Consider the following 12,182-nt stretch of genomic DNA (forward strand, 5'->3'; position numbering starts at 1 on the left):
TGGATGGATGGATGGATGGATGGATGGATGGATGGATGGATGGATTGATGGATTGATTGATTGATTGATTGATTGATTGATTGATTGATTGATTGATTGATTGATTGATTGATTGATTGATTGTCATTCTTTCATAAAATTATTATGGCCATCATCCTTACCTGTATATATTCTTTTTGGAAACCAGTTTAAACATCACATACTGTTGTTCCTGCATTGGTCAAGTCACAGAAAACTTTAGTGGATTTCTGAATTTGATTTTAACAAGAACTGAGGTTTTGATCGTGAATTCTGCTTCTGCTTTGGGGTTTGTTCTACTACAACTGCATAACATCTGAGCAGTTAAATGTTGATTTTATCATATGGTTGAAGAGCACATGAATTCAGGCTCCTCTCATCATTAGAAATGTGAGGAAATACTAAAGTTTATATAAAGTTAAAGCCACATTTGCAATCTTTGGCTGTGTGATGATGTTGGTTACAAACTTGTAAATATTTCGGCTTTATTCTCTTATCCAGTCATTTCCCTTCACTCATATATTTTACAAGACTATGATCTATATCCTGATGGATGCTCAATGATCCAGGTAGAAAAATCTAAAAATGTTAAGTCAGGTCCTCTGGATAGGTTCAATAAAAAAAAAAAAATTGTAGAAATATTTCGTCTTTCATCTGAAAACTATAGTCAATAGTTTTGTTTTGTTATAGTTTTCCTAATGTTCATAAATAATGTGAAGTATAGATCCCTAAAACCAGAGTAATGCATGAGCTACTCAGATTAGACTGCTTTATCCATGGTACCCCTGGTTTTCTCCATTAGAAAATAAATGTGTTAAAAAGTGAAAGCAGTGCATTTATTGTGTCCCTCGTGTCAGATAAAGTGACCCATTGTGCATAGGTGAATAAAAACCTAATGAGCTGCAAGCATAGTGGCTGTAAATTATTTTCATCATGTTCCACAGTTACATTCTTGCTGCGTTGCCTTCCATCATTGTCTCTTTGCTATTGGGGCTATCACTGCTCAAACAAAGATGAACATGGAGTCAAATGCTTTTTAAAAAGCTAATGAAGAATTTCAGAATGTTTTTGTAAAGGTATAGTTTTACTTATATCTGTTTGAGACCAGAGCTGTGGAGCAGGTATGAAACTCCTAAAATCCCATTGATACTCTGTATATATATCGCACAGCTCGTGAGAAACTTTTCATTTATGTTTAAATTTTACTATTGAAATGTTCATATTGTTGTATTTTTTTATTAAGTATACGTTGTACAATATTTTAGGTGAGAGACATTCTCAAAATTAATGTAAGAGTGCATTCAAATGCTTACTATTATCGTGCACTCTTAAGCAATTTTTCTTTATACAGATCTCAGAAAAATACATGACTTCCCTCTCATCGCCTCTTTATTCCTGTTTTGTCACTACTATAACATCACATTGTATTTTTGTCAGCTCTATCACTGCTATTTGAGTAGTAACTCTGCTTCAACTGAACAGTCGTTCTAAGAAAGTACACTGTCCTTTTAATTCAAAAGCTTTTTGTAGTGAAAAGGTTTTTTTTAAGAAAAATACTTTTTACAGACTTAAGTATGTTAAATACAACATTTGATAAACAACACTTCAGGATATTTGAAACACTGAAACAACTTGAACAAAATAAACCACATTTCTAAAGTAATGTGTAAGAACACTATATCCACACTTGCAGGGTTCTCAAATAGGAGAGCATGGAGTAAGTAGGTTTTATAGATCTTCACTCTCAATTAACTGATCATCAGCTGGTGGGAACAGCTCTGTGAAAGCAGCCTGGCACAGAGAGTGATATTATCTACACCTTTCTTAGTCACATGACAAGTAAAGTTAGGTCATGTAGGGTAATTGGTGCACCTGTTTAGTAGTTTTGGTTTGTCATCAGCCTAACTGTGGTTTTGTCTGGACTTTAGGGAAATTGTATGATGATGTTGGTTAGTATAACATTATTAATAAGAGTATCCACCTTAGAGTAAAATCCCTTTGTTTTGTCTTCTGTTTCAAGTGTGTGGAGGGGGGGGGGGGGGGGGGTGTGATGGATGAAAGTGGAGTTGAGGTTATCTCTGCTATCAGAGCCCTACTTTCAGATGCTTCTGGGCTGTACAAAATACATGACAGTTGTGATGAATGAACTACATTTCACACTTTTAAACTGTGTCTTATATCACACACTACACACATACATGTGCTACACATACAAAAATGCACCCACAACAAACACACAATACTGTCAATGTGCAAATTCACACCCACAAAATTCACAACAAATACAAATGTGGCCAGTGCTTTTTTGTTGCTTTTTTAGGAAGTTTTCAAAATGAAAAGCTGAATGAACATATATACATCCATCCATTATCTTTACCCGCTTCTTCCTTTTTGGGTCGCAGGGGTCACTGGTGCCCATGTCCAGCAATCACTGTGCGAGAGGCGGGGTACACCCTGGACGGGTCGCAAGTCCATCACAGGGACACAGAGAGACAAACGAGATAAACAACTATTTACTCTCTCACTCACACCTAGGGACAATTTAGAGTTACCAATCAGCCTAACCAGGGGCGCAACTACATATTTTTGAGGTGGATGCGAACACATCATCGGCGCCCCCCCCACCCGCTCCTTTTTACTTGCCGCCTCATACAGCTTAGTCATGCACTTAGAAAATACAGTAGTAATATTACAGATTTTTTTAATGTTACATATTATATCAGGTGATCATTTCAATCATAAACAAATAAGAAGTTTTATAAAGTACAAATATATAACAGTAGTGGTACTCAGTCAGTGCTCAACATTTTATGTAGCGGAAATATGACATCTTAACAGCCTGGAGTCCATGTCAGAGTTTTAACATTTATGACATTTAAACTGTTACATTCCGTGACTTTGCATTTGCCCATTTGTCAAGTATAACATCAAATGAAATAGACCGTGCCACACTGTTTTCAATAGAGATCACTGCTAACTGGGACAAGCGATCATTGCTCATATTTGAACGAAGGTATGTTTTGATGAGCTTCAGCTTGCTAAATGATCTCTCTGCAGATGCAACTGTCAGAGGCATGGTTAAAAATACTCTAAGGGCTACTGTCAAATTTGGAAATACCAAATCAAGGTCCTCTTGAATTAGGAAATTTAACTTTTCTAGAGCCTTGTAACCCTTCAGTAGACGGCTTGCTGGGTATATTTCTTGAATGATATCTCTTGAAACATCACAAGTGGTCAGGGCATATGTGGTCACTGATTCCTCCAGCTCAGCTTTTGTCATGTGCTCCATTTTAGTGATGAATTTAAATTTCTCAGACACAAGTTGAAAATTGGAAAACCTCTCAGACAGCTCTTGGAGGAGTGTGTCAACAATAACATTGAAAACCATGCACCTGAAGTGCCTTGTGGGTTCCTTTTCATGATGACCAGTGCATGAATTGTCATCTGGGAAATTCTTTTGCTTCCTAAGTCGTTTCTCTTTGAACTTAGGAGACTCACCAGATACATCACAACACACACCACTGTAGTGATACTGAATAAGACATTTAAACTCAAGTGTCCCTCTGCCAAAAAGGTTGGAAACATGGGTCACCAACCTTTTTGAGCTATAGTGACACTGAGGACTAATTTATCTGATACACACATAAACTTGTACAACTCATCTTTAATTAAAGAATCAATAATAATAAATGTACATATGAGTGAATAAATTGCAGCACTGAGGGCTAAGCGTTGGATCATAGCTGGGAACTGCCGCCACAACAGTTTAGCTTTCCTGTGTTAATATTTCATGAGTTTTATTTTGGTCATTCTTACACTTAGTGTGTGGATATGTGTGTGTGACAGGCGAGGCGCATGTATCAAATATTCATAAAAATACAGAAAATACTAAACAAATCACATCAATAGGGGAGGCAACATTTAACAGCCAACCGCAGTGTATTAGGCTAGCTTTAGCTAACCTGAATATTTAAACCCTCCTGTCCTGCTAATACACTGACAGTACTTACCTACTATCTTTCAACCACATTGAAAGGCTTTTTTTCATCCCGCCAACATCTTTATCCTTCTCCCTTTTCCTTTTTCTGTTTTGCGCCCCGGATAGCTTTTTTTTCTGCCGCTCCATCTTGTTGTCAAGTGCACAACGAGCGGTAGTTCAAGATTAAAAAAAAAAAAAAAACGCGCCGAGTGCGTTCTCTTAGGGGCGTGTTCACAGCCACCTGTGTGGGAAGGGAGAGCGATAGGAGGGGAGGTGAAGGAGCAGAGGGGAGGTGAAGGAGCAGAGGGGAGGTGAAGGAGCAGAGGGGCGCCTAATCAGTGCTGTTCCCCTGTTATTGATCATTTAGAAAATGCCTACTAGAAAAACATTTTTTCTACAGAGGGTTTTGACGCCCCCTGCAGTGCAGCGCCCCTATGCGTTGCATACGCTGCATACCCGCTTTTTGCGCCACTGAGCCTAACATGCATGTTTTTGGACTATTGGAGGAAACCAAAGTACCCAGACAAAACCCATGTGTGCACAGAGAGAACATGCAAGCTCCACCCAGAACGGCCCCCCAGCCGGGATTTCAACCAGGGCATCCTTCTTGCTGAGAGGCAGTAGCTTTACTACGCCACCGTGCTACCCGGTGAATGAACATGTGTGTGAAAATCAAGTTGTTGTCTAATCCACACTTCTTTCTGTAAATCCATCTCACCTTTCATTGTTTAATTTTGCCTGTGCTGAAAAATGTTATGTCTTTCCACTTTAGAGTGGACACAGTTAAACTGAGCCCACATAAATACCATCCATCCCCTCCTTGACATTTTTGTTCCCCTTCAATAACTTCTGATTATCTTTTGAAAAACTCTCATTTTTTCTCATTTAATTTTTTTAAACTAATGACCACATTTTTTTAGAGCATCGAGGAAAGTTAGCAAAGCCTGTCTGGTTGTAAACAAGAGACAGTTACATCATTCAGACAGGTAATGAGAGGACATACCAAGAAAATCAGCAACAAAACTTTCATAGATTTGTTCTTTTGTGTGTTAATTGTTGCCTCTATCTTTGGATACTTTTACACCAACATAATCACTTCTCAGTTTACTTGAATCTTTTTCTTCTTTCAAACTGTCACTTGTTATACCAAGATAGATAAATATACATGAACATAGAAGATAGATATACCAAGATCTTTCAACATGGATGTAACTTTTTTTGGTGTTGCACCATCAGTAATCATAATTCCTGAAAAATAGATGGAACCATATTTTACTCATTATATTGTTACATTATTTATTGGATTTAATTTTTGTTAATGATCTTGTTTTTCACTGCCAAAAGCTATGTTAAATTGATAAACATTTCATTCTACCCTGAGCTTCACTAATAGTTATTAGCAGTAGTTTGGTTTTCTCACTGACATTTTGCAAAATCTGCTTCAAGTTTAATACAACCATGAGATTTGTGTTACTACAAAAGTGAAACATTATTTTTCTTCACCACATTTGTAAATTTGTCATTGTTTATTACTATTGTATGCACCAAAAGTGTTTATCTTATAACCTTTATTAAATTAATAGATCAAACCATTCACATCGATTTAATGTTAATTTTCACACTGTTGATCACAATCTATAGCTTTGTCTCTGTGTGAGTTTTTAAGACAGAATCAAAGCTACTGTGACTTTCACGTCACCACCATGATGCCCCTGCTCTCAGAGCCTTAGCCAATTAAGAGTTTCAGTGTGGACTCCGAGGGTGATGTGGTGTTTAGTCAGCAGTTTGCTGCTCAGAGGGGATGCGGCATGTATTATCAGGATGGGAAAGGTCATCGATCTCATGCACATAGGACAAATCCACAAACTGACTGAAACCACACGCATATACTCACACGCTGTATTAACTATACTTGAGTTTTAAGACACTATTAAAAAAATCTTGGTTAAAACATGCAATTATTTTAGTTTTAAAAGAATAAAACTACCAAAGTACATTTAAATTCTATTGTGTTGGGATAAATGAAGAATGCCAATGATGATTGGCTCTGTGGCCACTTTGTTCACTGAATTTAATTAATCTCTAACATTTTTTTAATTACATGTTAAAAACTGGGGCAGACACACACATGACATTTTGAGGATTTGAATTTTTTTTTATGATCATTCCTCTATAATCACACAATTCCCAAATCATAAATGTGTTGTAAATGCTGAGGAATACAACAAACGTAAAGCTTGTCTGTCTTGGCTTTTGAGATTTAACTAATAATCTATTAGTGGTTGTGTAAACATGAAATCTTATGACTTATAAATCAATTTTATACAGTCACTATATTCTTAAAATAATGTGCGCAAAACCAAAGTGTGGTGGTAAAATTACAAAATAATATTTGATAAACTGACCTTTCAGGTCACATACACATGCGTCTGTACATTAACAAGGTGTTTATGTTTTGGAATTTGTGAAGATCTTGATATAAACTAACAACTATATGTCTAACACTCTGCAGCATTTGCACTTACAGTTTGTCTTGTTAGTTTAAAAGGCATTTGATCTGTTTCACAGAGACTCGGGAGGACCGCAATAAGAGACTGTTCAGACACTACACTGTGGGATCTTACGACAACTTCACCTCATACAGGTACAGTTTCTGCTTCTGAGCTAGCATGCTTAAGCAATGTGCAGGGCAGATTCATGTGCATTGTGCTGCACTGATGGTTAGAAACCACTATTTCACCCTGCCATGGCTAAAAATGTCCACAGAGACAGTGATGACGTGCAGGGAAGCTGCTGCCATCTAAAGTAATGAAGCTGCCGGTGCACTCCGTTCTGCATCAATAAGGCAACGCAAACTTGTTGACCTGTCTCAGTTTTAGCCTTTATGCTTGGGTGCAATGTGCATATGGATGCTTACAGTCATGTTGTAGCTGCCATTTTCTGGATTTTTAGGTTTTGCTCTGTCTTCCTTTGTCCTTCTGTTAATATGTCCGTTATGGCTAGAGAATAAGAATATTTCTTTTAACACAGATATGTTAATGAAGAGTTTAGACGCCATCTACAAAAGAGTATGTAATGATGCAAAGTTTGAAGTAGTTTTTAGGCTTAATCATGATTTCCACCATCTCTATAAACTTTTCCTAAAATGTCGGCCTTTGAATTTTTTTTTACAAGATATACTGGTAATGGCATTTCTGTCTGAGTTCCAGACTTCAGAAACTGGCTCACTAAAATCTTGGATCGTCTCAATGTGAGACTGTGCAAAGCACATAGTGTTTTTGTTTGTTTTTAGAGTGGCAGGTTAAAAAAAAGAAATCTGATCTAGATCAGTGAAGAAACTGACACTAAACGTAGCTTCTTGTTGCTTATTCCCACTGAAATTAATACACTGAGCTTTGAGGTGGAAATCAAGACAAAAAGTTTAAATAACTGAACACTTGTCTGCACAAAACTTTTGTTTTACAGACGTTTAACTTAATTTGTGTATATTTTATCAGATCTAAACTATAGTCTAAAGACTGAATCATAAAATGTCATTTCAGAATTGTTTTGGGAAAACATTTACCACTTTCAAATGTGAACCTGACATGAACTGTTTTGTAAAGTCGTGTAGGTGGTTTCTGAACAAACACATTGCATTAATGCAGTATTTTGGATCATGGAGCTGAAGTGAACTAGGATGAGATGCTTTAAACTGACCAAAGTACTTAGGGATGCTTCACCATCACAATATTTTATGTATAATAATTAATGCAGAAGTGGACAGAAAGCATTTTATGAAACCAAACTTTTAACCTCCCTCCTGCAGAAAGGTTGGTTACGGGTCTTCTGGCTTCAGAAGCAGGAGCTCTGTATTTTCCGGGTAAGTCCAAAAGTCGAGTGTTTGCAACTGAGCTAATGACAATACAGCACCTGACCAAGCTGAACTCCAGCACGCTATACCTGCCTCATTCAGGAGAAAAAAATGGCTGATAATGTTAGAACTTCTCCAATATTAAAACTACATTTGTGGCTTTTATTCAAGTGTAAATGTGCAGCAGCTCACATTAGTCAAAAACATGTTACAATTTATATTCTGCTGTTCATGCACACTAGACTTAATACAGCAAATGACCATTTTTATATATTCTCAGGTAACAAAGAACATGTAAATTTATTCTTAAGCATTTGGAATCATCTAAAAAAATATTTCATTTACCCCAATAACTTGATTGACTGCTCCACTTTATGTTTGTTTGATGTGAGGAACTGGTTGTGAAAAATGTTAATTTCACACAGAAGAGCTTTTGTCGTATTTGCTGCTCAGAGCTATTTCACTAACTGCTTTTGTCTTGGAGGCCTTTAACAAATTCATGCTTGAAAGACTCACTCTGAAAGAAGTGCAAAACATCACAGGTTAACACCACATACCAACCTCCTCTCCTGAACACTCTGGGAAATCAGACAGTGAGAAACTGCTTTGCTCACTTTCCATTTCTCCTGTTATGAACCTCGGAGAAATACTGTATTGCAGCCGTCTCTGTCGCTTTTTAGAAAATAAAATCCCTAAGCACACTGCTCAGCTGAAGTCTTATCAGAAGGATCAGCCAGAAGGTTGATTCAGTCTTAGGATTTATCCCACAGATACTTCGGTCACACACTTGCACTTGTTCTTTGCCGCTTTGTCACCTGTGTATGTCATCTGAAAATGCTTGTACAACTCCTGGAAATCCCTAGCTGTAATCTTGACTTTTGACTTGCTGGGGAAAGTAGGTACAAGTGTGTGTTTGTGTGAGTGTGTATCCATCTCCTCCTGCTGCTCAACCCCCAACCCACCAACCTTCTCACTCCCCTGCCCTCTCCCTGTTTCTTTGTGCTTGCGAGGATGGTGTTGAATTCATACGTGCTTTCCCTCGTCTATTTTCTCGACAGCGACTACATCGTAGAGGAGAAGAATGCTGTTTTACAAAAGAAAGACAATGAGGGGTTTGGTTTTGTCCTGCGGGGAGCCAAAGGTGAGTTATACACACACACATGCTGAAACTTTCACTTCCACAACACCTTTGTTTCACATGTGTGTGTTCTGCTCTCATGAGTAGTTTGATGATCTGAGTCACAGTTTAGATCAAGCAGTAATGTGACTGAGTCAACAGCATAGACAGCTTTAGTCAACACTCGGTTTATTTTCTGATATGTGCTCAGGCATGCATGCGTGAGTGTGTGTGTGTGTGTGTGTGTGTGTGTATGTACGTGTATATGTGCACGCGTTCATGTGTGTATAAGTGAGAGAAAGAAGGAGCATGTAGACCGTCTGGGAGCGTCATCCTTGGCCGAGCCGTCAGCTAGCTGTCCCATCTGTTCATCGCACATGGCGACGAGTTTGAGTAGAGAAACGCTCCTCTTCTTTGATTCTTCTATTTATTTTTTATTTTTTTTACTTTGCCTGTCCTTATTTCTTACTGTCAGCTCTCCTCCACTCCATGCATTTCATATCCTTCCTGTCAATTATCATCTCTAAACACTGTCATACCTTCCGCTTTTTGACCGCAATCACCTTTCAGCTGGTCTCTGTAATCATAAACTCATTTTACTCACACACGTGTCATCTCTCCTGCTCAGGCTGGTTGCCATGGTAACCTGCTACTCAGCAGCTTGCCGGGAGTCTGAGTGTGCTTTACTGCTCCATCACTCACTACCATAAATCTTGGCTCACCCCGCTCTTCTTTTATCAGTCAGTCTTTTTCCTCTTCAGGACCTTTAAGCGCACACACACAAACACACACACTGCTGCTCACTTTGGGCTCCTCTGAGAGCTCTCATGTGTCAGTGAATTAGTTGCATCTGCTTCAAGTTTAAACAGTTTTTGATGGTGGACTTATTTAATAAAGGATGCCCCTGACCTAGCTGTCTACAGTAAGCTTGTACAGTGATTTCCTCTAGAATAGTAAAATGTAAATTTAAGTGGAAGACAACACTTGTGTGAACTAGCTAGGGGGTCTGGGTCATGACCCTATATGTTGTGGGGGGGTTTTTGTTGTTGTTATAGATTCAACTTGTTTGCTGGATTCCTTAGATAGAGAACTTTACTAATTGGCTTTTATGTATGTGAATGTTCCTGTAAAGTGCCCTGAGACAACTTTGTTGTGATTTGGCGCTATATAAATAAACTGAATTGAATTGAATATTTTGTTGTTGTTGTTGACTATGAGGAAGTTTTGCTGGATAGTTCCCAGCTTGGCTGAGGCTGTAATCATTTTCTAACGCAGCGTCACCTAAAATAGGCAACGTTTTATTAGTTTTATTTGCAGAATATCTTATTTTGCACATACATTATTTACAAACTGATATCTCATGTCTGCTGACATATTGTCTCATGGACAAGATAGTTTAACAGGCTAAAGTTAGTTTGCTCCTTGACTGACTGTTTAGGTTGTCACAGGTTTTGTTGCAGTTGTAGTCAATCACGTGTCACCAAAACTTATTGAAAAGTTGTTCATAGATATTGTTTAGACATTATTCCAACTTAGTGTTTATTGTTAATTGTAATTTCTGAATGGCTGCAGGCTGCTGCAGACTTTTTTGCCTTAGCTTTCAGCTCAGTCTCGATTATAGACATGAAAGTAATGGCCACATCACAGATGGCAACAAGAGGCTGCAGTGGTCCAAATAGTCTCATTCTTGGTGAATATTAAATGTAAACAAAAACTTAATTTGTTGAGAAAAATCCATATATTATTAAAATAACAGCTTGTAGTGATAATTTTAAACTTTGAGTAGAAATTAGTCTTTTGCAGAACGGTTTCCAGATAAAATCTGTAAGAAAATTAAAAAAAAAAATTGAGAAAGTAGTAATTGCAGTTGCACATACTTTAACTAAACATTCTCATATATATGTTTGAGTTTTTTTATTTGTTTGTTTTTCTTGTAGGAGTGACTTAAATATTTTTATAAAAGTTGAGTTGATGTTTAGATGTTTTATATGCGACACCCTTATAATAGTTGAAAGCTACTAATATTCTTTTCTGTTACAATCCTGGTCAAAATGCTGTACAGGAACAATGTAAATATATTTATCAGACCATTTTATTACAAATTAAAAGGGAGTTTGGACATTGTTATTTGGAATTGTTCAAATGTTCTTTGCTTCATTTTGTGTATGTGTGTTGCCACGGGTCATCTTACTTATTATTGAATAAAGCTAATAAAAGGAAGAGCTGGAACTCACTTTGTTGGGAGATTTTTCTGCGTGTATAAAATCTCATTCATTTTTCTTGTGTGGGTTATTTTCACAGCTGAGACCCCCATTGAAGAGTTTACCCCCACCCCAGCGTTCCCTGCCCTGCAGTATTTGGAGTCTGTGGACGTAGAGGGCGTGGCCTGGAGGGCTGGTCTCAGGACAGGGGACTTCCTCATTGAGGTATTTAGGAACAGCCCATCACTTACATGTTCAGCGGTATGATTCAAGTAGGATACTTGCAGTAATTTGTGAGACTGTGAAGTTTGATGTGATTATCAAAACTTGATAACTATGCTTTTAAAGATCAGCAGTACAATAAAGAAATCTCTTGCTTCGCTTGTCTTTTTGTGTTATATTCAGGTAAACGGCGTGAATGTAGTGAAGGTGGGCCATAAACAGGTGGTGTCGTTAATACGGCAGGGGGGCAGCAGACTCCTGATGAAAGTTGTTTCTGTCACACGCAAACCTGAATCTGAAGAAGTTGTTCGGAAAAAAGGTAAAATGCCAACCCTTTCTATTATGTTGATATGTAAACATGAAAAAGATGAGCTAATATAGTTGATATGAAAAAAGAAGCATATTTTACATGTAAAAAGATACGTGAAATGCCATATTTGTTATTTTTGTGAGACACATCCAACTTTTCCTTCTTCACACTTGATGGAGAACCTGGTATACACCCATGACCTACATGACCTTTTAAATGTGGCTGCATCATGACAAAATTAGAGAAGCTTCTTCACTGTGAAGGCATTCATGATGCTGTTATGTACTTAGTATTTTTCAAATAGGTTTTCCTTGCTATTTCCATGTCCCCTAAACACTCTCCTGCTACATTACCACACTTTATAGGTTCACCCTGGCATGACTCTCTTAAATCATACCAGAAAGCAGATACAGGGCTGCTGTAAGTTGTTTCCATGACCTTATCAGGATCATAGTCAAAACCTAGATGTGAGCCCAGTGTGG

General features: G+C 37.7%; 1 protein-coding gene across 1 annotated transcript in view; it reads left to right on the forward strand.

Annotated features, from left to right (window-relative positions):
- The window catches only part of shank3a (SH3 and multiple ankyrin repeat domains 3a), a 159,180-nt gene that overhangs the window by 130,815 nt on the left and 16,183 nt on the right, over positions 1–12,182 (forward strand). The window contains exons 14-17 of the mRNA XM_037683201.1: positions 6,566–6,641; positions 8,909–8,991; positions 11,269–11,393; positions 11,574–11,709. Coding sequence (XP_037539129.1) covers positions 6,566–6,641; positions 8,909–8,991; positions 11,269–11,393; positions 11,574–11,709 — 420 coding nt within the window. The remainder of the gene's footprint in view (positions 1–6,565; positions 6,642–8,908; positions 8,992–11,268; positions 11,394–11,573; positions 11,710–12,182) is intronic.

This window comes from Nematolebias whitei, chromosome 10 (genome assembly GCF_014905685.2).
Source record: "Nematolebias whitei isolate Nwh7 chromosome 10, NemWhi1, whole genome shotgun sequence".
Classification (NCBI taxonomy): domain Eukaryota; kingdom Metazoa; phylum Chordata; class Actinopteri; order Cyprinodontiformes; family Rivulidae; genus Nematolebias; species Nematolebias whitei.